This window comes from Pseudonaja textilis, chromosome 4 (genome assembly GCF_049901715.1).
Source record: "Pseudonaja textilis isolate UNSWEBS1 chromosome 4, rPseTex1.2, whole genome shotgun sequence".
Classification (NCBI taxonomy): Eukaryota; Metazoa; Chordata; class Lepidosauria; order Squamata; family Elapidae; genus Pseudonaja; species Pseudonaja textilis.
This window is the reverse complement of record NC_141993.1, coordinates 63,754,848-63,782,841: the sequence shown is the minus strand read 5'-3', so window position 1 is coordinate 63,782,841 and position 27,994 is coordinate 63,754,848. Positions and strand designations below refer to the sequence as shown.

Sequence of the window (27,994 nt, the reverse complement as noted above, 5' to 3'; positions counted from 1 at the left end):
TGGAGAGGTACGTGCACATGGGATGCTCTAGGCGGGGGAGGAAATTAAGTCACCCCCGAAAATATGGCCTAGCCATTTGGGGGGGGGGGGGCTCAAAAAAAAAAATAAGGCCTGGTCTTATTTTGTGAGAGACACAGTATTTGAATTTGAAGATCTTCATATATGTCAGTTAAAATATTAGAGAATTGCATTTGTTGCCTGTTGTTTGCTGGACCACAATGAAATGCCTAGTATGTTATTTGACAACTAGTAGTCATTTCCACAGTCAGTACAAAGTAAATATTTCCTAGAAAACATGAAAGTAACATATTCACTGATCAGATTAATCAGGCTTCTCTTTTATTCTTTTAATCTAGATATATGGGTCAAAATAGTACTTTCCTTCTCCAATAGTATGAATTTTAGATTTTTTTACTCTTTCATCCACTCTATCTTTCACTTTTACTTTCAGATCTAAGCTTGTTGTGCGTGGGCAGAGTGAGATTAAAAATACAGACACAGACAGTATGCCTGGGAAATTGGAAAGCCTAGGGTGCTAAGTTGCACATACTGTTATTTTTAAACTGCCATGAAATTTTCTACTGTGGATGTTTTTGCTATGATACTTTTCCCTCATTGAGATTTGCTGTAACAGCAAACTGTGAAAAAGTTGGGCATTCTGTTCTATAATACAAATTTGAACCACGTTGAAAAAGTTAGCCTGTATCTAAGTATGTATGTATGTATGTATGTATATATATATATATATATATATATATATATATATATATATATATATATATATATATATATATACACATACTGTATGTATATGTATGTATATCTATATCTATATCATGCATATCTATATCTATATAATGCAGAAGCTTCCTGAATCTGTGAGAAGTTGTGGCATTGGAAAAAAAGAACATTTTTCTATTTGGTTTAGGTTGCTCAGTATGGATCTATCTCTGTGATTTGTCTGAAGGATAGTTTATATATATATATATATATATATATATATATATATATATATATATATATATATATATATATAGATATATATATATATATATATATATAGATATATAGATAGATATATATATATAGTAAGTATGTATTAGAAAGCGTCACAGGGATTTCCCACTTTTCAGAAGGATGAAGAATACGGGTGAAGAACTTGAAATTTGTAAAGTCAAAAATCCCTTATACCTTCCAAATCCTGCTGTCCTGATGATAGCCTTGATAATAAGAGTTATCAATCTTTTAAGAAATGCAAGCCCTTTAATTTAAGGATTAGTTCCTAGCAGTGTGTTATCCAGAGAAAGCAGCATGGTGACCTAGTGGTGAAGATGCTTATCTCACACTGGGAAGGTTAGGAGTTCAAACCTAGGTAGCGGCAAATATTTATTTCCTAAGAAAGAATATCTGCTGTGAACTATGCGTGTTGTCAGGAAACACATCTGGCCAATAAATGCTCAGCTCCATCCAATCATCCAGACTCAACCCTGAATTAAAGAATTACAGGGTCATAAAAAGGGCATTTTTATTGTGTTATGCAGGAAAAAGAAGTAAGTTCTATTGAACTTTTCATATTTTTCCCAATTGCTTAATTGGAACATAAAATTCATGACCAGAAACAATAATAAACAAGAGATAATAAAGGATTCTTAGAGCATGACAAATGTATATCATAAACCTAAGATCAATAGGTTACAAACCACTATTTTGAGCCAAAGTGAAAAGTAATTTTTTGAAGCAATTAAATTAGAGAAGAAGGATACTACAAATAGCGTAATAAATAATCCATAAAGATATGCTTCATATTAAGCAATTCCTGGTTACAAATTTCTGTAATTCCTGTTGAGTACTTTTTCAACTGTACAATATATTGATGAGAATAGTTGTATTTCATTCAGCTTTCCTTTTTGATTTTTATAACTCTATGTCATTTTCCAGTTGACTGAGACTGAGGCTTTGAAACTAATGTACATTTTAAAATTATTTTTCATCTAACATCCAACTGATGGCTCAAACCATAATAAATATGGTTGAGACACTGTATGAGGCAATTAATAGGATTAAAAGGGAGTGAGAAGGAAGAAATCTATTTGGGGATATCACTGGGTTTGATTCTTTGGAAAACATCATTATGGTAGCAGACATATGCTGCTATAAAGGATAACTTGAGGATTTTTCTAGAATTTCTAATACTCTTATATAATTTTATATAGGGGCGGTGTGCATGTTATTCTTCATATCACTCCAGTCCTTTTGATCTCATATCGGGACTCATGTTCTGTTAATGTCAATTAATGGTTGTTGGTTAATCATCCACTTCTAAAATCCTCTGGTGTTTAACCAAACCTGGTCCAAAGATTTCCCAGAATTCCCTGCAGAAATTAAATATGTAAAGGATATTCCATTTAGATGATGTAGTGACTACGAATTTACAATCTGTTAGAGGAACTGAAAATTACAACTCTTTACTTTGCCATCCCTTATTCTATTTGGCCATCTCATCATTTCAAACAACTAGCATCTGTTTAAAACAAACAAACAAAATTCTTCATTTCCATTTCTACTATAACTTGTGTCTTAACTTGTCCTTGATATGAAATGGTAAGGTTATTTTAGAATAGGCCTGTCAAACTGGCGGCCTGAGGGCCGGATATGTCACGCACAGGCCACGCCACCCCAGCTCCACAAAGGCAAAAAAGCCACGATACGTCATGATATGTCACGTGATGTGATCGAGTTTGACACCGGTGCTTTAGACTATTAAGAAACAGCGGAGTGGTATGAACTTAACTGATTGTTGCTTTCATGTATATATTTCTTATAACAACAGAATAATATAGTATGACATATTTCTAAAAAAATCTTTCTTTACCAGTGGTACAAAATGTTTTGGGTTTTCAGCAATATAATATCAATTTACTGCCAAATATTAGTATCTCACTATGTATCAGTTTGCATTTTAAGATAATTTTATTCATAACATTCTGCTTAAATAACTGCAAGACAAATAATGTAGGAGATGAGCAGCCAGACCTAAAGGGTGGGGTTAAACATGTAATTAGTTTGGCGCAATTGCACAGCCAAATCCTCACACACACCTATACTGTGAATCCTATTGACTCTTTTCTAACACTAATTTAGCTTGAGCTGTTAGTTGCTCAGGTTCTTGTGCATAGGTGGCAAGAATAAACTGTTAGTGCTTTGAACTCAACTGCTATTCTTGGTTATTTGCTCCTGACAAATACTTGCTTGGAATTTGAAGAGAGCCTACAAATTAGGTCCATTTGTGTCTTTTTAGGATTCCTGGGACCAACTTGTGCAGACAAAGTCGATTATTGTGCTTCATTTCCTTGCCAGAACAATGGGACCTGTTATACAGATCGAGTCTCCTATTCTTGCAGCTGCAGTCCAGGTTTTACAGGACCTACCTGTGCTCACCTGATTGACTTCTGTGCTCTGAATCCTTGTGCTCATGGCATTTGTCGCAGTGTTGGAACAAGTTATAAATGTCTCTGTATTCCAGGTATGTAAGTTCTTGTCATATTCTTTCATATCTTCTTTGCTAGAAATATCTAATTAAAAGTATTTTTATTTTCCTGTTTAATATATGCGTCCTGAAAAGCTGGTTTTTAAATATTAACTTAAATGACATTTATGCAGTCTATGTTTAATGAAAGAAATAGATTGAGCACTTGGACATGCAAATTACTCTATGGTATATCCTTTGTCTGAAAGATTTATTCATAATTGTAGGCAGGCAGGTATTTGTCAAAGGAGTTAAAAACGCCTGAATCAAGTGATCATAGCTGTACATTAAATTATGTTCACAGAAAATTAAATCACATTTTAAATTGTCACTACTTTACATAAAATCCACGGACTTGTAGGTTTTATGAACAAGTAATTTAGCATAACAGCCTGAGTTGGATCATTATACAGCTAGTTGAACCTCATTGAATTTTAATGCGAGCTAACTTTATTTAGTTTTTTATCTAATTTCTGATAACTTAGGCTGCATTCAAACATGAAGTTTCTCTCATCTTGCAGCATTCTCTTTAGCATATACTCAGAATCCCACTTAATTTGTCTTATCTTTTTCAATTTCTCTTCTGTTGCCAGCCTCTGTGTTCAGTTTTCTAAACCGATTATTGGAAGTATGTCCATGAGCATTTCATACACTTAGACACGTCCCTTTAAAAACAGAATTAAATTTGAAATTCAGGAACATCAAAATGTTCATTGGCTTTGCTCAGAACTACAATCAGAAATTCTATAAAAATTGTGCTGAAATTGAGAGAAGGAGGAGTATATCTGGACTCAAACAATTAATAGAATAAGTCATTTCTGGTTTATAAAAGAAATTCATTCATAACCCATTGCACCAGCAGATTGGGAGAAAGAAATTCTCAGCCGCCTCTTGGCTCTCCAACGCAGTTAAAGTAAGAGATTTCAAATGCATACTATCAGAGGCAATATCAGTCTTTAATCCAGCTTCTTCACAGAGACATAGAACAGCAAAATGCGATGAGTTGGGAACACCCATGCAAAGTTAGCACTGAGAACTCTGCCTTCCAGCGCTACCTTTATTTAGTCAGTCCTTAGTCCATACATCTGGTGGCCCCGCCCCAGGGCAGCCCGTCCCCATGTCTGCCCTTCCCCCTCTCATCCAGTCACTGCAAATCTCATTAGCCATCTTCCTGTGTCCGGGGCCAAGGCATGCCAGCAGCTCCCGGCTGATTTAAATCCGCACCGGTCAATTTGAATCCGCACCCATCAAGCTGTGAATTGTGCCCATCAGCTGTTGCTCGCAGGATGCTTCAGTGCCGTTGGTTGTGTGTTGCTGGGGTCTCCCCTCTCCACATCTCTCCATTAGCCTGCGGTAAGCTGCTTCCTCATCTCCCCCTTTGTAATGGTGAGCCCTGAATCGGACTCGACAGGCAGCTCCCCTCTACCAGGGGTCCACCTGAAAGACAGTAAACAGAGCAGTTAGATATGGCCCTAGTCAATTCAGAAATTCAGAAGCTTCCAAGAGGCCTGCTTTAATGAGCTGACTAATAAAACATAACTGGAGGGTTTCTATTTCAACTCTCAAGATTCTGCACTTCCACCCCTAGTTGTAACTATTAAACTCATTACATAAAGTCTGGGTGAGTTTTGCATCCTTGTAAGGCACTTGACACTGTATTTTACAATAAGAACTGTAATAACTTGATTCAAAAGGACATTTAAAGCAGATTAATGTGTAAAGGAATTACTAGCCCTACCAAGTAATTGTTTGGACATTATCTGCAAGCAAGCTGCCTATTGTTTCAACTAGAGGAATAGCTTAGGGTAAGATGTATGTTTGCAGAATGTTACATACTACACACTATGAAAAGCCTTCTATTCCAGATGGGAAAAATGAGCAGATAATTAGAGGAAAGCATTTTAAACAATGTTTAAGTGTAGAATATTGTTGGATACTTATTGCCAATAATGTATTTGCATCATTGTACGTTATCTACATTTTTGCTGAATTACTGACTTCCTATCATGTCACTCAGAGAAACCAAACAAAAGAGAAATTTAAAATAGTCTGATTATGTTCATAATAATCATCAGTGGGCTCATCTGGAAGAGCTTTGTATTGATCCTGTCCATTGTGTGACCTCTAATTGTTAAGTATTGTAATGAGCTATAATGTAGGATTGTCTTTGGAAATAATCTGGACATTTCAGTTATTTCAAAATAAGCTGCTATAAGGGACCATAAATGGATACCATTTCTTACTTAGTATTAAAATATCCCTAATTATGTTTCAAGTTCAATTTAGAATATTGGTATTTACCTTACCCTTGCTTCTTAAAGGCAAGAATTTTCAAAATTTTGCATATTTTGTGTCCTTTTTTAAAAATTCATTTTTAAGTTTGTCCACATGGTTAAAAAGTCTTCAGTGAAAGATTGCCATTGAAATTTCAGAAGTGTCCTTACTTCAAATGTAAAAATGAGTTATATGAGGCCAATTCTTCCTGTTTTGTTCATTTACAGGGAAAAGTACTTACATACATTCTTACAAGCCCTTGAAGAACTGTGATACTTCATTGATGTTTTTCAAGGTTCTTAATGTGAAAAATATGTTCAGCGTTTTTCACGAGTTAAAGCCCCTTCCCCCCAAATGACGGTGTACTTCCTTATCTAGGCTCTAGGAGTTCTGCTGGCAGGCATAGGAATGTCAACAAATCAGTGAATAGATACTATTCAGAAACACAGTATATGTAGCTGGTGCTGGGACTGGTTGATTACTGGCCAGGCCAGCAAAGTTTTTGATGAACTAATTGCATAAGTCTCTATAGGCATAACAGAAGAAGGGGAAGGATTACATTTTATTTGTCCATCTTTCTTTTTATCCCCTCCATAAACTTGAAACACACATATACTCTTACATATCCCATACACCTTGAACTTTGGAGGAAAGCACTATAATGTCACATGTGCTCAGTGTGAACCTGCTTTCATCTGTGAAGAGCACAGGGTGCCAGTGGCGAATTTGCCAATCTTGGTGTTCTTTGGCAAATGCCAAATGTGTCTACAGTATCATAGCCTAAAGATAACTTTCAACTAGTGATATGAAGAACTATACTGTACCTATTCATACACAAATGGTTTGATTTTGAGCTGTATGAAGCAGTCACTATTTCTGTTGTTTGAAGCGAAAAGTAAATGGCATCTTAGAAATGGAATCTGATGAGAATATCTGACCTTTTTTTCTAAAGCAAAAATCAAATAAATTAATTTAAAAAAAACTGTCATGCAGAGCTACAATGCCTACATTATTTTTTCTGTACATTTAATAATGAGTACTGTACATAAGAGCACTGTACTTAGAATGGAGCACAAGTTACGTACTGTATCTAGATTCATGTTAATATTTTTTCTCCACAAATGCATACACCTGAATGATTCATTACACCTCTGATGGCATTTTAAAAACAGATTTTAATCAGCCCCTAAATATATCAGGATTGGGTAGTTCCCATTGTCTCCCTGAAGTTTTGCCTTTTCTGTAGTTTGTTTCACTACCAAGTTTATCAGTACCTGATATCATTAATTTTATAATCCCTTTTACACCCCTTTTATAATCCCATTTCAATTCATTGTGCTAATCAAAAACTCTGCCCCTTAATTTTCCTTGAAGATGCACCTTTCCCTAATAACGTGAAACTATATATTTTATTCCATGGCTTATAGAAGCTATGATTGCTCAAAGAAGTGTTTGGGGAATAGATTTTAGGGAAAAAGTAGGATGTCCTGGGCCGTCCATCATATGCACCATGACTGATACTGTCATCATATTGGTGGAATGTAAAACTTACAATATCTTTGATTTTAGCTGTCATAGAAATGAAAGGATTGGGGTTAGATAATTACATTATTACACATTTATGTCATTTGTAATATAAATGTCTATGTCACACTTCTACAAATAGAAGGTCCTTCACAAAAGTTACTAAAAATTGGTATGTCTTTTGAGGGTTGTTTAAATCCCAGATTGCAAAGTGGTTGATATGAAAAAGCCAGTATGTGAATTGAAACAGATTTGTTACCTGCTGCATGGAAAATAAGATGTTAACTAGGTTTTAAGACCAATTTGGTCACTAATGTTGCCTGACAGATGGATTGCTTGACAATGTTAGATTATGAAATGCTTGCTAAAGGGAAGTTATGAAAAATGATTCAGATGCATTTTGAAGATGTGAGACATACTGACAAATCTGTAATGGGTATAGAGGCAAAAGATAATTGTGTGGTTATGATGTAACTACTTGCATATTATTCACCATATTTTACTGAAGGATTTTTATATATATATATTGTATATTGTATATATACAGACATACAATAACAAGTTTGAAGAAGCTTCTAAAAACCATAAATAACCATACTGATGAATATTCAGTGATGATCCAACAGTTTAGAATTTAAATATTGTGACTGGATGCTTTTTCTGGTCTTTCCTTCCACAACATATTTATTGCTGAATGAGCACAAAAGCTGCAATAAGATTTGCTTTTCAATGATTCTGGTGACTAAGCATAGCAGAATTTCTGTAACACCAGAGAGAAATGAAATAATTGCACTTATATTGATTGTAGTGTTATATGTGGAATAGGTCCCATTGGATTAAATGAGAGTTATTTTTGAACAGACACAGCATGATGAGACCACACCAATAAACTGTGACATAAACTACAATTCAATGGTTTCTTTAAAAGGGACAAAAGGGAGTGTTAAAATATTTATGTTTTTAATATTTTTGTTTATATATTTTACATATTTCTTCAATTTAAAAAGACTCTTAAATTGTGTATATAAGAACAACAACAATACCACCAAAGCAAAATCTTAACAGGATAAAACTAATTATCCCTAATTATCACAATCATCAAAACATTAAAGCATTGAACTGTGTTACAAAATCATAATTAATTAGTCTCCAAATGTCTTCCACAACAATTTTAGCTAATTTTCAGATGGAAATAAAAATTGGAAAATATATTTGCATTACAGAGAAGGCTGTTTCAAAGGGGAGACGAGTAGATCATCCTATTTCATATCTTTTCTATTGCACTTTGTGGCATTTGAGAATCCTCATTAGGTATTCTCTGTTCACTTTGATGGAATGGGCAGAATTTAATTGGTAAATTTAGATACCCAGGCCTGAGCCATATTGTTGCCACAATATTATATAGCAGCAGTGGCAATAATGAAAGTACCCTGTATAGTAAAAACAAAACTGTTGGACTTAGTACCAGTAGAAGTTTCTGGGTGGACATCCCTTGTAAATTGATCCAGGTGAGAGATGAGTTACCATCTTTAGCATATCTTCTTCTAGGTAAAATCATAATGTGTTCCAGTCAAGCTGGGCAAGGTCCTTCTGCCCATAGCCTCCACCAACATTTCTGAAAGGAGCCATGAATCCACCAGGGGCTGCCAAATTGCAACATGTTCTCCAGTTCACTTTTCCCAATTTAGAGTTTAAGATGTGTGAACCAGCTACATGGCTCTTAGTGAAGATTAGCACTCTTTCCTCATCTAATTTACCAATAGGTCTCTGTATTGCACACCAGATCAGCTTGTCCACAGTTTTGTGGTGGATGGTGCTAGATTTGTTGAAAATGTATTTTGATGCTAGAGTTAGAGTTTATGTTTTCAAATTTTCTACCCTTGGAATGTCTATCTTTTGCCATATCTCCCTCTGTCCACCACTAATATTATCTTACCCCTTTCCCAGGAAATAAAACATGGATGTTTTGTAATACAAAGTGAATTCCACTTCCACAGGGCAGTTATTGCAAACTTCCAATCCACTTCTTCTAACTTCTTCAATAGCTTCTTAGGATTCTTGCTTCCTTGCATAGGACCTGCAGTTCTCAGCCCCAAATCTCTTTCTTTCTTATTTCTGTCTGGGACAACTTCATTCTATGTTCTCCCAACAAGCTACAGCCTCTTCAGATCTTGCCTGCCTTCTCAGGTACAGTTCTTCATTCTGCCAACTCTCTATCCCAAGCTGAGCTTTCTTCACCAATTGCCTTGTTAGTTCTTTCAACATTACAATGGTTTACTTTAATAGACACTCAAATAATTATAGCGCCACTTAGGAAAATAAGAATACCTACTTGCTACACTTCTAGAATAGAAGATAGAACATCAAATAATAATAGGGCTGAAAGGGATCTCAGAGGTCTTCTAACCCACGCACTTGCTCAAAGCAGAAGGCCTTATACCATCCTGCTCAAATGATTGTCCAGTCTGTTTTTGAAAACCGGCAGGAATGGAACACCCACAACTCTACAAGGCAATGATTAATTGTTCTCCCTGTCAGAAAACTTCTCCTTACTTCAAGGTTGGATTTCTCTTTAACGAGCTTCCACCCATTACTTCTTGTCCATTTGTCCTTTGGAATATAAGTCAATCTCCTCTTCTCTGTGACCACCCTCAAGTACTGGAAGACAATTATCATTTTCCCCTAATCCTTCTCTTCAAACAGCTAGAGTGTTTAAACAAACATACCTTGTGTGCCATCTTGTTATTAACAAAGTTGGTAACAAGATGGCGACAATGTTTATTGTGTATCAAATAAACAAAAGAACAGCAAAATGTGAATGAGCTGATAGTTCTAGCCATGCAATCAGTAAAAGTCATGTTGGATGCTGGTTAGGGGAAGGCATATTCTGTGAACAGCCTGTACTTTCATTTCTTCAGGGTCTCTAACCTCTTTTCTATAAATCTGTGCTTGAAGGTGAGGAGGAATTTTGGGCCCTCTCTGTCACGTGTGCAAATACTGTACTTCTTATCTTCTATTTTTCTTCCCAAAGGCAAAATTGTACTGTTGTAATTGAGAGCAGTATATGCGAACATTTCTCTACAAAGGAAAGGGTTAGGACAGCTCTGAGTTTTTAAAAATCTCTTACAAACATTTCTCTACTTAACCCAGTTGGAAAGGTGTTTTTTTTTAAAAAAGCACCAGTAATTTAAAGTTTTATGGAGGACAAATGTCCCTTGCATTTCATCTGCGGTGGCATTTCATATTGGTTTTCCAATTGAGTTCAAAAGATCAGGATTCAGTTTCTCTGTAGCAGAGGAATATATTTTTGTGACCTCCTTTTTTTGAAAAAACTGTAATAGGGTGAAGACGCCCTCTAGCGGAGAGAAAAAGGCATTTCTATATCAATGTAACCTGATCCGTGTCCAATTGCCGTATAAAACTTACCTGCTTGTATTCAAAATTAATATTTGTTAAATATGTAGCCGTTTTCCAAGAGTAAAATATCTTGATCCAATCAAAATAATTCAGATAGATATGATATGAACTACATTAAGAATATTTTGTAGTGTTTAATCCATAAATAGGAAATCAAGATAGAATTACAGAGTTATTGTCTGGTTTCTATTCTCTAGATGGAATTGCCTAGTTTCTACTAAAGGGCCCAGTGTGTAGCTATGTATATATTCTATGTAAGGTAAGAAGTGCATTCTGCTCCAATGACAACCATATTACCGGATTCATACTGTGTCTGTACTATACAAATAAATGTTTGGAAGTTTGCTGATTTTTTAAGACAAGGAACTCCATTTACTTTTCTTCCCAAGATTTCTCTTGCTCTTCAGAATTTCACTGAAGTCAGTAGGATGATCATGAAAAGTATACATTATTCTGTTCTGCAATGCATATTCATAGTCCAACATTCTACACATAGATTGAGACTTCAAGTGGCTTTTTTTTTTAAAAAAGCTGCTATTTATTTATTTATTTTTGTTCACATTAGATGTTAGTGGTAGAGAATAAAAAGTAAAAATATTTTATATCTGTTGTCCTATATCAGTAACAGAACAGTCTAATTAATATTAATACAGGAAGTTTTTATCTCAGTTCTGTGTTAACAGAAGAGTACAGAATAAAATAAAATATAATACACTGCTCAAAAAGAATAAAGGGAACACTTAAACAACACAATGTAACTCCAAGTCAATCACACTTCTGTGAAATCAAACTGTCCACTTAGGTAGCAACACTGATTGACAATCAATTTCACATGCTGTTGTGCAAATGGAATAGACAAGAGGTGGAAAGCATAGGCAGGTAGCAAGACATCCCCAATAAAGGAGTGGTTCTGCAGGTGGTGACCACAGACCACTTCTCAGTTCCTATGCTTTTTAGCTGATGGTTTGGTCACTTTTGAATGCTGGCGGTGCTTTCACTCTAGTGGTAGCATGAGACGGAGTCTACAACCCACACAAGTGGCTCAGGTAGTGCAGCTCATCCAGGATGGCACATCAATGCGAGCTGTGGCAAGAAGGTTTGCTGTTTCTGTCAGCGTAGTGTCCAGAGCATGGAGGTGCTACTAGGAGACAGGCCAGTACATCAGGAGATGTGGAGGAGGTCATAGGAGGGCAACAACCCATCATCAGGACTACTACCTCCACCTTTGTGCAAGGAGGGACAGGAGGAGCACTGCCAAAGCCCTGCAAAATGACCTCCAGCGGGCCACAAATGTGCCTGTAGCTGCTCAAACGGTCAGAAACAGACTCCATGAGGGTGGTATGAGGGCCTGATGTCCACAGGTAGGAGTTGTGCTTACAGCCCAACACCGTGCAGGAGGTTTGGCATTTGCCAGAGAACACCAAGATTGGCAAATTCACCACTGACGCCCTGTGCTCTTCACAGATGAAAGCAGGTTCACACTGAGCACATGTAACAGACGTGACAGGGTCTGGAGACACCATGGAGAATGTTCTGCTGCCTGCAACATCCTCCAGCATGACCGTTTTGGCCGTGGGTCAGTAATGGTGTGGGGTGGCATTTCTTTAGGGGGTCGCACAGCCCTCCATGTGCTCGCCAGAGGTAGCCTGACTGCCATTAGGTACCGAGATGAGATCCTCAGACCCCTTGTGAGACCATATGCTGGTGCGGTTGGCCCTGGGTTCCTCCTAATGCAAGACAATGCTGGACCTCATGTGGCTGGAGTGTGTCAGCAGTTCCTGCAAGATGAAGGCATTGATGCTTTGGACTGGCTCGCCCATTCCCCAGACCTGAATCCAATTGAGCACATCTGGGACATCATGTCTTGCTCCATCCACCAATGCCACATTGCACCATAGACTGTCCAGGAGTTGGGGGATGCTTTAGTCCAGATGTGGGAGGAGATCCCTCAGGAGACCATCCGCTATCTCATCAGGAGCATGCCCAGGCATTGTAGGGAGGTCATACAGGCACGTGGAGGCCACACACACTACTGAGCCTCATTTTGACTTGTTTTAAGGACATTACATCAAAGTTGGATCAGCCTGTAGTGTTTTTTTCCACTTTAATTTGTGTAACTCCAAATCCAAACCTCCATGGGTTGCTAAATTTGATTTCCACTGATAATTTTTGTGTGATTTTGTTGTCAGCACATTCAACTATGTAATGAACAAAGTATTTAATAAGAATATTTCATTCATTCAGATCTAGGATGTCTTATTTTTGTGTTCCCTTTATTTTTTTGAGCAGTGTATATTCTCCTTCTTGTTCACTTTATCATATTGGTACCCAGAGAATCTACTTTTATTGTAGGAGTTACTAATTTCTCCCCCAACTTCTCTAGGGAGTATTCTAATATAAAGAAAATGCTTTGAGGAGTAGAATTTGTAGGATTCTGCGTCTGTGTTTATGTGTAATTGGGAGAGTGGAATGGTTTGGGGATCCCTATGTACAATTGCGTTGGGGCGGTCATTTGAATTCACTCAATTTTTTACTGAAGAAAAATAAATCACACCACTGTATTTATTGATAGTGGTGGTTTCACATTTTAGTTGCAAAATATCTTGCATGAATGATATGTATGAAAAATGAAAGTTCTATTCACTTAAATATACACAGTGACCTGGAGCTGAAATGTAATATCCAATAAGTGCAATGGCAGCTACAATTCATCTGGGATGACAGCTGCTCAAATAGAGCTAGCAAGGAAATCCTGAACTAAACTGATAAAGGTATAATTGTGCTACTTTAAGGGTTAGTTAGTGTTGCTCCCATATATGTGGAAACAATATTAGGTCAGTGTTGATAGGAATAAAATCTTACTTTATGAATGATTATTATGCTAAGCAATTATTGCCTTCCCTATGTTACTCTGAATAAATTATACTTATCTCACAAACCACAACTGAGTTCACATGGCATATAGTAATGTTTTGGGTGATATGTAAACATAGCCAATATGTGGTGGAAAATTTAAAAAAAATACTATTAAAAATAATGTGACCTACTTCAGACATCATGCTAGTGAAGCTTCTTTAGCTATGATTTTTTTGAATAAATCATAATTGGCTGGGTTCACACAATGCTTGCCACAAAACATGTATCATTAATTATAGTGCCTAGCTATCAGAAAGCGTGTTAACCCATAAGCAGACGAACCACATTGTGGCTTAATGTGATATATGAACTCAGTCTGTGAATGTGCAATCAGCATAGTTTATTGAACAACTGTGCACCTTGTATGCTAACTGAATTTTGGTCAAACGCATTAGTAACACTTTCTAAACTGTGAAATAGCTTTCTTGCTTTTTCTAGTGACCATCGACCTGTTGTGCAATGGTAGAATTGTAACTGTACATTCATGGTTTCCTGTCTTTATCTGCCTCAAGGATGATAAAACTTGATTATGAATCTTTATGTACATCTAAACATTCTCCATTGAATTATATGGTGGTGTGTGAGCTATTTCAAGATAAAATGATCTCACTATCTTTTCTACATACTTCACATTATGCCAATTGCAATGGAGGAATGATTTCTGCAAAAATATTATTGCACTGGAAACTGAATAGTTTCTGATTTCTAATAAAGCTTGTGAAGTTCTTCTATAAGAGATAAATGTATTTGTAGTTATTTAACATATAAAATAGAAAAGAAGGTCTATTTAAGATCCCATTTTTTTCATTCAGAAGTATTTTAAAGCTATATCTGGGCATTTTTATAAATAGCAATTTCATCCCATTTAGGAGAGGAAGTCTACATTTTCTGACAAAGGTGTTTGCAGCATATATTCTTTTTTATTTCTGTTTTGCCTTAGGTTACCATGGTCTTTACTGTGAAGAGGAATATAATGAGTGTCTTTCAGCCCCTTGTCAGAATGGAGCTACCTGCCGAGACCTTGTCAATAGCTATGACTGTACATGTCTTCCTGAGTATGAAGGTGAGCAATACTATATTTTAATATAAATTGATTTATAGATGACTGTAAATCCACCTAATAAATGTATGTGCATAATTTAAAGTTCACAATTTGCCAGATAAATTTTTCTGTGGACATTTCAGATTCTAGTGCTAAACAGCTTTGGATGCAACAGCATTTTCCCCTTAGATTATTATATTACGTGGCCTAAATTAAAAATGGTAAATTGATAATTGCCTTGACTCTGGAACACAATTAATGAAATTTTCTGTTTAGGACAAAGATTGGTCTCTGACCTAAAAAGAAAATTATTTGAAATGGAAAGTAGCACTTGAATATGCAAATAGAAGCAGTTTGTCATTCAGAGAGGAGTATTATGGTTTTTAAAAAGCGTACACATCTAATGAGCAGTTTGTGTGCATATGTTATGTTTGCCACAAAAAAGAAAGAAAGAAACAAAGAGTTTTGAATGCTGATCAAAAAAAGGAAGGAAATACCTCTTGTTGAATTGCTGGTTGTGATTCCAGAGATAGCAAAGTAAATTGGTCAGTTGTGGGCTGTCAAAACCAGAAACCTGCACCCTTCTTTTGAAAGTGTAGACCACTACTATTCCCACTCCTGTCCTTGAAAATGTTCAGTATATACCCAGCAGCTGGACCTAAAAGTTTGAGAAATCACCCACTTCAGGTTTACTCTTCAATATCATCTTCAAGAGAGTATGCTAAATGTTAAATATAATATCATTGGAGCATGCTCAGAAATAATGATTGAGTGTATATTAGAATCACAAAAACACAGAAAAAGACCTAGTGGTCCACCAAATCTGCCCTGTGTTTTTTGTTTTCTTTAAATGTATTTATGTATTTATTGTTTTTAATTATTTTAATTTTTAATTCTATAACATAATATTCTAGTGAAGAAGAAACCAAACAATAACCTAGAACAAACTTTATGATCATGTAAAAAGCAATATATTCTCTATCAGTCAGATGTTGATACACTATATTTATGCATTCTGATGCAATTTACTTTTAATATTGTATGCTACTCAGAGTTGGAAAGCCTTGCAAATGTTATAACTAAATATTTTTTTCATGTATTATTCTCAGGAAGACACTGTGAATTATATAAAGATCCTTGTGTAAACATCAGCTGTCAGAATGGTGGGACTTGTGACAGCGAAGGGCTAAATGCTACCTGTATCTGTGCACCTGGATTTACAGGTACGTATTTGGAAATTGCACAATATGCAGAGATATTTATAAAAATGCAGAAGTAGAATAGAATACTTTTTGGGCCAAGTGTGATTAGATACACAAGGAATTTGTTTCTAGGGCATAAGCTGTCAATGTACATACAACAATAGTGATAAACAAGGAAGTTATAATCGTAAGAAGATAAGGGGATAGGTAATAGGGAAGATGAGCATAATTATGGTAATACCTCTTGTTTAGATAGTTTGGGTGTTTAGTAGAGTGTTGGCATGGGGGAAAAAGCTGTCCTTGTGTCTAGTTGTTCTGACATGCGGTGCCCTATAGCGTCTTTTTGAGGATTGAAGTTGAAACAATTTATGTCCAGGATGTGAGGGATCTGTAGATATTTTCACAGCTTTCTTTCTGGATTGTGAAGTATACAGGTCCTCAACAGAAGGCAGATTGGTAGCAATTGTTTTTTCTGCAGTTCTAATTATCTGTTGAAGTCTGTGTTTGTCTTGATTGGTTGCAGTGCCAAAACAGACAGTTATAGAGATGTAGATGACAGACTCAATAATTCCTCTGTAGAACTGTTTCAGCAGCTCCTTGGGAAGTCTGAGCTCTGAGTTGGCACAGGAAGAACATTCTTTGTTGTGCTTTTTTGATGACGTATTTGATGTTAGGTGTCCATTTTAAGTGTTGGGATATAATAGAACCTAGAAACTTGAAGGTCTCTACTATTGCTACTGTGTGGTCTAGTATTGTGAGTGGTGGTAGTGTAGGAGGGCTTCTCCTAAAATCTACTATCATTTCTACAGTTTTAACTGTGTTCAGTTAAATGTAAAACGTATTAACATGCACCTGCACTACTTATTCCAACAAATTAGTGGGCAGTTTAGATAACAGTACCGTATTCTGAACTAAAAGAAACATAGCAATAACAATATTCGTGATGTTTTGATTCATATAGTAAAAAGTATATGAAAGTGAGAAGATCTTCCATAAAGGGAACTCAATTAAGATTGCCATTTACAACTGTATCCTTTTTATTTATGCTGTTTCTTTAATCTCTTTTTTAATTAATTGACATATTTACTGCTTGAAGACAAACTTTTCACAATTCTTTCTTGATTCAGATTTGGGTAGGGTTTTTGGTTTTTTTTGTATATGGGGCAAGGACAATAATACTTCAGGACATTTTTCAAAGTACAAGTGGTCATTTGTTTAGTGACTGTCCAAAATTACAATGCCATTGAAGAAAGTGACTTACAATTAGTCCTCACATTTAAACTGTTGTAGCATTCTTCATGGTCACATGATCAAATGTTGGCAACCAGTATGTATTTACAATGGTTGCAGTGTTCCAGGATCTTTTGATCACATTTGCAACCTTCCCAGAGGGTTTCTGACAAGCAAAGTTAATGGGGGAAGCTGTATTCATTTAAGGAGCTCACGATTGAGTAAACAACTGCTTAATAACCCAAAAAGCTCATAAAATTGGGTGCAACTTAACCTCCTTGCTTAACATTGGAAATTCTGGTCCCAATTGTGGTCATAAGTTGAGGACTACCTGTATCAAAAAGATAAGGAATCCAACCACAGATTTCTGCTCTCATATCTGTTTTGGTCCTTTAAAGCAGCCTCCTTGAAACTAGGGTTCTACAGAGAAAATTATTAAACCTAACTAATCTAGTGACTAGAGGCATGGGAAATGCAACCAATACAACCGAAGGCACCAATTTGGGAACAATGGTTTCAGAAATTTATTTCTTAAAACAAATCTTCCTACTTCATAATTCTTTAAAGAAAATTCTGTTGAAACAGACATTTTGAAAAGAAGCTTTGTTCTGATTACAGTACAGTAATCTTATTTCATTCAAGCTTTTTTCTAGAAGTTTGGTTGCTTTGCTATGCAGATTTTTGGCTATATTAGTCTTGTTTTAATCTCCTATGCAACCCTGGGGATATCTTGGGCTGTTGTTTTAGAAGCATATAATATGAAGTGAAAGTGATAGCTGACAAAAAGAATAATACAGGCGAATTGCTTCTAACAAGGAATATTTTACTTTTTAGTCACAGATACGAATATAGAAATAGATTTACAAATCGAAATAATATAGAAAGAGATCATCATGTACATCATGTTCTACTGTTGCAATAGAAAACTCTCTTTCTTACCCGTTTTAAGGTGAAGAATGTGACATCAACATAAATGACTGTGAGAGTAACCCTTGTCGCCATGGAGGACTATGTGTGGACCAACCGAATGGATATAATTGCCATTGTCCACGTGGATGGGTTGGTGCAAACTGTGAAATACGTGAGTGTATTTGTTACTACTCATAGTACATTGAACCACAGAAGTATTGTTTTTATGCAACATATTTATTTTAGTATTTAATCAAATAGAATTAACAGGAGTTTGTAATGTAATCATAAGACACTCTACACAGTATGTCTTCCACACTTTATGTCTGAATGTGGTTGAAATTCCTGAAGACTTGGGAAAGGATTTCCTACAAAATTATAGTCCCAGACATTAATGCAAATTTTTAAAAAGCAGTAGTAAATAGCAAGTACTTCTGAGAAAGCATGCATGGATCATTATAATGTTGGAATACTCTGTCTAATCTAATCTATGTTAAGCTTTCAGGAACCACTGTTAGAAATATCCCAGGAATGCATATTTTATTTTCTGCCCAGATTTTTAATAGCTGTGATTGGCTATATATTCCATGCATTTGGAAAAAACTGTAAAGTGATACTCTTTTACAGTTGTCTTGCTTTTTAATTTTATTTATTTCAGGATATTATAAATGGGAGATATAGTGTTGGCATATAAACTATAGGTAGTTTGCAAGTGATTTCAACTTAAACCACTTCATTAATTAACCATTTAAAGCAAAATTGTCCTGTAAATTGCATAGACATTTTGATATAGGTTGAAAAGCACTCCTTCTGAAGTTTAAAAGTACCACATAACTTTTATGAGATGACATTAAACTAAAAAACCAGAATTTTTTCCAATATTTTGCTTATGGTTTATAATAAAGAAGCTAGTCCATATGTAATTTTCATTACACAATTATGGCAACATCTTCCTGCATCTATATACTACTAAAATTCTAATACCTGTTTGTTTGTAATCTTCAATTGGATAAAATTAGATATGGGGCATAGGTCCTAGCATTCTGCAAGTTATCCCATTTGAGTTGTCTTGGTTCAAGACAACTGTTGCCCTCAGAAATCTTTCCTCTTCTTTCTTGGCTAACCTGAAGAATTACCTGCCAATGTGCTGAGGGGAGGGGGAACAAAGGGAGCCCTTGGCTGCAAAGAAAAATGCATCCCTGCTCCTTATCCCATCGTGTCCCCAAGGGACCTCTCCCTCTAGTGATGATTCACCTGCCAACTGCCAGCTCCCCGAGCCAGACCTACATCACCAGCAGGCATCCAAGTCATTCATGTCTCCTGTCAGCTTTGGAAGCCATATTAGCACCAGAAACTTCCATGCTGCCACATTCCTGTGCCTGGAACTCTGACTTCTCCTTTACAACAATGCTTTATAGCATTTTGGGGTGATGTCTAGTTTTCAAGAAAAGGAGAACATAAAAGTTAATATAAATTATAAGAGATAAGTATTGTGTTGCTGACTAGGGATTCTCTAATGAATACCCGCATGTTCAGATCAACTGAATAGAAATAGCTCATCTTTTTCCATTTTATCTTACTGATAAATAGAACAAATGAATTAAGACCTAGAGATACAGCACCTCATCCCCAATCCATGTTTACTGCAGGGGAGTGGTATGAAAAGCTTGAGGAAACAACTCCCTTGGTCTTAAAATTCATTCTTCCAAGCTGCTGCATTCTAAGAAATGACATGCAGCAGTCGTTCATCTCTACATCCTCAGTTCTATGACTTTTCACGGCATTATTTATTTTTGAGTAGGTTTGAACCAAAGAACAAAACAACATTCTACATACGGTTTTCCTAATTCACCTAGATTTAATGGGTAAAAGGCCATTAATTCACCCATAATATAATTAGTATGGGAAAGGCTAATATATATATATATATATATATATATATATATATATATATATATATATATATATATATATATATATATATATATATATGTAGATCTTTGGTTGTTCGGGTTTTCTCCCGCGTAAGATTTGAAGTATCTAGGCAACGTTTCGATGAAGTCTCATTCATCATCTTCAGGCTTCTGTCTCCAGCTCTGTGCTTATCAGAGTAATGGAGATTGCAGCTGCTTCCTCCTTTTAACTGCCAGTGGGGTGGAACTTGATTGGGTGGGGGCTTGGCTGTGTTCTGATTGGGTGGGGTGTGTTCTCATTGGTAGGGGTTTGGCTGTGTTCTGATTGGTTGGGGGTTAGCCGTGTTCTGATTGGTTGGAGCGTGTTCTGTTCAGGAGGGGCTTGGTTGTGCTCAGGTTAGTTTTAGTTGCTGGGGATTTGAGCTGGAGAGTTGTGATCTTGCTGTTTGGCTTCTAGTTCGTGGTCCTGCTGCATCTTCATAGTGGGTGTTGGTTTGCTTCATGTATGGCTCAGAGGGGTTTGAAGTGGGTAGTGATGCAGCTGCAGTGCAGCTTCTGGTCCATGGTCGTTTCTCATTTTCTGAATGGGTGGGAGTCCGTTTTCTACATGGAAGTGTGGTGGTGGCATCTTGTGTGGCTCTCATGGGTGTGGGTCCAGAAAGAAGATTACCCACCTAATCCAAAACAAATACAACCCCCAAGCACATCCTAGATCTAACCAACCACTGCCTATCCAATACTTACTTCACCTACAATGGACAAAAATACAAACAAATAGAAGGAGCACCTATGGGATCACCCCTCTCACCTGTCATGCAAACCTCTACATGGAACACTTTGAAACACAAGCTCTAGAAAATACGACCACAAACCCAAACTCTGGCTCAGATCGTAGATGACACCTTCATAATCTGGCCACACGGGAAAGAAAAAAACTGAACAACTTCCTCACATACCTCAACAGTCTACACCCCAAAATACAATTCACCATGGAAACAGAAGCCAACAATCAACTTCCCTTCCTAGATGTCTTGGTATACAAAAGATCCGATGGCTCCTAGGACACACCATCTACCAGAAGAAAACACATACTAACCGCTATCTACATGCACTCTCACACCACCACCCAGCACAGATCAATTCCGTAGCCAAGACACTCATCTCCAGAACAAAATGCTTAGCCGATGAACAACACCAAAAAACCGAACTACACACTCTCACCAACGTACTCACAGCCAATGGATTCCAAAGAAAGAAGATTACCCACCTAATCCAAAAAGAAGCCCCAACCAAAATCCAAGACAGAGAGAACAAGAAAACGGAAAAGCCCTCCTCCCATATATAAAAGGCACTACAGACAAAATTAGCAAGATCCTCCAAAAACACAACATCAAAACAGCATTCTGCACAAACAAAAAAATATCCACCATCCTAAGAAACCCCAAAGACAAAATCGAATTAGAAAACCAAGGAGTATACGAAATCCCCTGCACAGCCTGCCCTAACACATACATTGGACAAACTAACAGAAGAATAAGCGCACGCATTGAAGAACATAAGAACTCAATCAAAAAGAAGAAACGACCTCTTCCCTGGTCCAACACCTCAAAGCCACAGGACATGAAATTGATTTTAAAAATACCAGAACTATCGCCAAAACCGAACACTTCAACAGCAGAATAATCAGAGAAGCCATAGAGATAGAAAACGCCCACACAGCATGAACAAACGAGATGACACCTCCCGCCTTCCAGCCATTTGGAAACCCGCCCTCATGAACAGACGAGTACCTAACATGAAGAAGGACACTGGACCCACACCCATGAGAGCCACACAAGATGCCACCACCACACTTCCATGTAGAAAACGGACTCCCACCCATTCAGAAAATGAGAAACGACCATGGACCAGAAGCTGCACTGCAGCTGCATCACTACCCACTTCAAACCCCTCTGAGCCATACATGAAGCAAACCAACACCCACTATGAAGATGCAGCAGGACCACGAACTAGAAGCCAAACAGCAAGATCACAACTCTCCAGCTCAAATCCCCAGCAACTAAAACTAACCTGAGCACAACCAAGCCCCCTCCTGAACAGAACACGCCTCCAACCAATCAGAACACGGCTAACCCCCAACCAATCAGAACACAGCCAAACCCCCTACCAATGAGAACACACCCCCACCCAATCAGAACACAGCCAAGCCCCACCCAATCAAGTTCCACCCCACTGGCAGTTAAAAGGAGGAAGCAGCTGCAATCTCCATTACTCTGATAAGCACAGAGCTGGAGACAGAAGCCTGAAGATGATGAATGAGACTTCATCGAAACGTTGCCTAGATACTTCAAATCTTACGCGGGAGAAAACCGAACAACCAAAGATCTACATATAAATACCGCGAGAACCTCAGAAAACAAATATATATATATATATATATATATATATATATATATATATATATATATATATATATATATATATATATATATATATTTGTAGCTGTGTAAAATTTATATTAGGTTTTGTTAGCATCTGGGGTGTAGTTAAGTTTTTTTTTTTTTCATTTCTAATGTGTATTTTGTTATGAGCCTGGAAATAATCCAAGGGTGAATGACAATTTATTTCAGTGATAGACAATAGGCTGACTGAAAGCTGGATTTAATAATCCGAGACATAAAATAATCCTTGAAAAATGCATTCTATGCAGTGCTTCAGTATTATGTATTGTAATGACAATATTATGCAAGTTATAAGAAAGAGATAGATTGCCAGGACCATATGCCTTTATTGCCTACTGAAGCTGATAATCTATGATGGCAAAAAGTTCAAAACCTTAGTTTAATCCAATATTTTAAAAACTTCACAGGTTTAATACAGATTACAAATAACAGTGAGATGTAACCCAAAAGGGAACGTTACTTTATTTGAGCTATTGTTCCATCTTGGTGCTCTCTGAGCTTGCTTATTTTCTTGAAGACATTTCATTATCCTAACTAGGTAATATCATCAGTTGCCAGTACTTTTCCATCTTACCTGTCAGATTCATTCCTGTCAGATAAGAAAGAACAAGAACTGAAAATACAGTTTTAATTGGAACTTCCAATAATTGTCTTGGACAATACAGGTCACTTTCAGACTTGGTGGACAAACCATACATATAACTGTGTGCAGGAGAAGAAGTAGTAGAAACTGTTTCAGTGATAATGAAGTCATAATGTGAGAAATCGTCTACTTACTTCACTTCATTTAGGAATAACCAAGTAAATGCAAAGTCAATGTTTTAGTGGCAGAGGAGGAGTCAAAAAATATGCAGTTTGTAATATAGAAATAGATTTCCTTGACTTTAGCAATTGTTCAAAGTTATATTGGCACTGAAAATATGATTTACAACCAATTCTCTTATGACTGTTGTAGCATTGCCACAGACATGTGTTCAAAATTCAGGCACTTGGCAACTGGCATGTATTTACAATGGTTGCAGCATCCCAGGATCACGAGATCTCCATTTGTGATCTTCTCAGCCAGTTTCTATCGAGCAAAGACAATGGGAGAAGCTGGGTTTGCTTCATTACTATGATTCATTTAACAGCTACAGTGATTTGCTTAACAACGGTGGCAAAAAAGATTGCCATGATTCACTTAACAATCACCTTGTTTAGCAATTCTGATCTCAATTCTGGTCATAAGTCAAGGAGTCAACTACCTGTAGTTCTTGCTAGATTTGTAGACCTTTATGCAGATTAGAATGCCTTCAAAAGAATATGCAGAGAGTAAAATGGAATGAGCTTTGGTGGCACAGGGAAATGGAAGTGCTATTAATGCTACATTTGGTTTTTTGTTTTCCTCCACTCTTCTAGATCTACAGTGGAAATCAGGGCACGTGGCTGAGAGTCTGACAAATATGCCTCGGCATTCTCTGTATATCATAATTGGAGCCCTGTGTGTAGCGTTTGTCCTGATGTTGATCATTCTCATTGTGGGGATCTGTCGCATCAGTCGCATTGAATATCAAGGTTCATCTAGGCCAGCCTATGAAGAATTCTACAACTGCAGGAGCATTGACAGTGATTTCAGCAGTGCTATTGCTTCTATCCGACATGCCAGGTATGCTTGTGGGAAACAGAACACTGTTTTTGATGAAATATCAAGTTGGATGAAAAACCAGTTCGTACTGTAAGAAACAATGATAGAATGCTTCTGCGCACAAATATTCTGAAGGATGAAAAAAATAACTGTTAGTGAATAAGCCTATACTACTGTCTGTAGCCTGAGCCCTATCAATATTTTTAAAAATGCCTTTGGTCTATAAAAACCTTTTAATATATAATCTGCCTTCTTCAATTTGGAAGCCACATTACCTGATATGCATTTTTGACTGGTTAATATTATTTTCCTAATGTATACACACATTCAAGCACAAACATATTCATATGGCCAAGCAGTAGTTAAATAAGAAATATAATTCTATTGGCCACCCATTCCCAGAACTCTGAGCACTGATATTGTCACTTAATTAAACTTTTCATATTAAGCTTCAGGTCAAGAATGATGTATCTAAATCTAAATGGTGTATCTATGCCCATCTTCCCCAAACAAGAATAAAATCTTGACTATATTCTTCCAAGAAAAGTAGGGTGAAGTACAAGAATTTGTGTATATCGAAGGTATTTTTTCAAAGCGTGATATTTAGAACCTCACTTTCCCTGTGTAGCTAGCAGCAGTACAGTTTAGGTTAACTATATTGTGTAATTGATTACATAAGCTTTCACAGTTTCAGTATAAGCATTTTAACATATATGGTTCAGTGATTAGTACTACAGTACTATAGGCTACTTCTGCTGACTGCCAGCTGCCAGCAGTTTGGCAGTTCGAGTCTCACTGGCTCAAGGTTAACTCAGCTTTCTATCCTACTGAAGTTAGTAAAATGAGGAACCAGACTGTTGTGGGCAAGATGTTAAATCTATAAACCACTTAAAGAGTGCTGTAAAGCACTGTGAAATGATAAATAAGTCTAAGTGCTATTGATATATATGGGATTGCACCATAAAAGTTTGGTGATGAAGTAGATTTTTAGAATTAGAAGTTTTAAATGTTGAAAATAATGATCTTGTAGAATATTGCCAGGAAGATAGATGTTTTTATATGTATTACTCCTCTACAACTTCTGTCTCCACTTACTTTTTTAAATTTTAGATTTGGAAAGAAATCTCGCCCTGCAATGTATGATGCAACTCCAATTGCTTATGAAGATTACAGCCCTGATGACAAGCCTTTGGTTACACTGATTAAAACAAAAGATTTGTAATCTATTTAACAATCTTTTGGGGGGAGGGGATTATTTTTCAAAAGGATGGGCTACTGAATTAATTCAATATTTTTAAGATGAAGCAAGTGTATGAAAATTAAAATGTTTAGCTGCTCCAGAATTTTCTGTAGATTATTTAAGAACAGGTTTTTCTGCAGCTTTTTGTTTGAAGGAAATATTTTAAACTGAATTTGTGAAATTTATTATTTCTCTTTTACTGTACTTCAGTATTAGAAACTCCAATCTTAACAAGTAGTGTGTTGTTGCTTTTACCAACCTCAGATGAGTACAGGCAGAATATGATATGTTAAGCAATGAAAATTTTTTCTTAATGTAACAGTGGCAGCATTCTTAGTAGACTTAGGAAAAATGTAAAACTTGATATATTCATTATTGAAAAAATGAAGTCCGAAATGTTTGTGTTTGTGAAAAGGAATTTAGTAAAAATTATTATTCTTAAACTGAATGAATTAGCTTTCTCCCTCTTTTGTGCATGGATAATCTTTCTGTATTATGTTCCTGAAACCTGCTAAAATTTGGCCTTGAGTTGGTGTTTGTCATTTTTGTAATGGTATTCAAGGTAAGCTTTGTAAAAATAATATATCATTGAAGTGCCTATTAAGGCGAAAAAAGAGTTGTTCCTGTTGCTTTGAAATTAATTTAGGTTGATTTCATAATGCAGAGGATTAGATCTTTGTATTAGAATTACATTTTCTTTCAAAAGTCCAGTTTTTAAAATAGTGTGAGTAAAGAAAACATACAATTTGAACAATTTGTCTCTCAAATGTTAACGTAAAGTATTACTTTTGTTTACAATATTGTGTAATTCTCATAGTGCATCTTATTTACTCATGTGGGATTTTTGTGGTTATATTTGATTGCTTATGTGTTTCAAGATTTTTGCTCATTTCAAACAATATTGAATAAATGTGACCAATTCAAGTGGCAGCTCATTTGTTTTGCCTTCAGCTGTTACGACTAGTGAGTGCCCTTGAATGTAAGCCATATGCCTTATAATTATAATGTAAACCAGTCATGGTGTTTTGAGAACTAGTTCCATTTTATTTATATATTTTGAACATTTTCAAATGTAACATATTTTTGGTTTGTGTAGTGTGGACTTGGCTCATATTGTTTGTAATATTAGCAACTGCCATTCAGCACAAGTGTGAATTTTGAGCACAGTATAATTATGTGATAGGGACTGTTTTCCTTCATCCCAAAACAAGACCTACAGATGCACAATTTTAATTTTCTACTATATTTTTCTTCTCTTTCTTTCTACATGTATATTTCCTGCTGAATGGTATTTTTCCATGCTTCAAAATATTTAATATTTAATAACTAAGTATGCCCAAGGTAGTTACCTATTATTAAGACAGGAAGATCTTTAAGTAGTTATCATCTACTCATTACTCTGGGGGATCTGAAGCAGTTAGGATAAATGGACCAGATGCCTAGAATGTAGTGGTTATTGTAGACAGCAGAACCTCCTTGGTATGTTTGATAAATGAGTTGAAAGCACTTAGAGAGCAATGTGTTAAGGATACAACAGTGGGGAAAGACAAAAGTTTACATCTCATAGGGAGACCAAATGGCAGTGGGAAGGGGAAAGTTAGGCCAGCAGGAAGGAGAGAGATAATAATTGAATATAAATAATCAAAGGTTCTTTATGTGTACTGATTAATACAGGATTATCCATAGGATTTTGTTTCACTAGCATCTCACCTTATTTCTGAATTGCATCTGAAGTGGGACTATAAATTGGATACAAATACATTGTATTTTTAGTAAAATAATTGCAGAGAGACATGGTCAAAGACATCTGCTGGAATCCTAAGTGGACAACTGCCAACTGAAGTAGAAGCATGGATCAGATGGAACAGTTTTAGGACATAATTATACCAATATATCATTTCTAGAAGCTACATAACAATTCCAAATGGCATTTCTGTATCATTATCACTCTTATTATGAAGGTGAAGAGAACTGCTACTCAGTATGTTCATGGCTGTGATTTATGTTGCCAGAAAGCCTCATGTAATGTATATATGTATATCAATGGCTAACAGGAAGCATTGGTATACTATATTAGTAAGTAAAAGACAGTTTTTCTGAAAATATCAAATTAATTTTCCCATATTTTTGTTTGTGTAATATTTTATTTATTAATTGTTAGATTTAATATACACCAAATACCATGATTTTAATGGTTTATAATTTACAAATGGTATATAGAACTGAAAACGGGATTTTGGAACAGATGCGACACATGCAGGCCACACCCACCCCAGCTCCATGAAGGGAAAAAACATCACAAAACCTTATGTGATGGCAACATGGTGCTGGGAGTTTGATACCCATGCACTAAATGAACCTCCATAGGAGAAGGGATACATAGCATTCCCTGCCCCCTGCCCTGATGGGTAGATGTGATCAGGAAAAGATAGTCCTTCAAATAACCTGGTCCCAAGCCATGTAGGGCTTTAAAGTAACAACCAGCACTTTGAACTGGGCCCAGGAACAAATTGACAAACTAATGCAGCTCCTGCATCTTGATACTTTTCAAGGGCAGACTACATGGCAATAATCAACACGGGAGCTGACTAGGGCATGAGTGTGAGTAGATATTGTTGATCCAGGAAAAAGAATAACTGTCACACAACCTGAAGTTGTGCAAAGGCCCTTCTGGGCATCATTGTCACATGCTCTTCAAACAGGTGTTGTGAATCC

The 27,994-nt window shown here is 36.3% G+C and overlaps 1 protein-coding gene across 1 annotated transcript in view; it reads left to right on the top strand.

Annotated features, from left to right (window-relative positions):
* Window positions 1-26,203, top strand: part of DNER (delta/notch like EGF repeat containing) — a 120,553-nt gene extending 94,350 nt beyond the window's left edge. The window contains exons 8-13 of the mRNA XM_087933266.1: window positions 3,299-3,523; window positions 14,598-14,720; window positions 15,809-15,922; window positions 18,081-18,212; window positions 23,814-24,060; window positions 25,150-26,203. Coding sequence (XP_087789392.1) covers window positions 3,299-3,523; window positions 14,598-14,720; window positions 15,809-15,922; window positions 18,081-18,212; window positions 23,814-24,060; window positions 25,150-25,261 — 953 coding nt within the window. The 3' untranslated portion in view covers window positions 25,262-26,203. The remainder of the gene's footprint in view (window positions 1-3,298; window positions 3,524-14,597; window positions 14,721-15,808; window positions 15,923-18,080; window positions 18,213-23,813; window positions 24,061-25,149) is intronic.
* The last annotated feature ends 1,791 nt before the right edge of the window (window positions 26,204-27,994 follow it).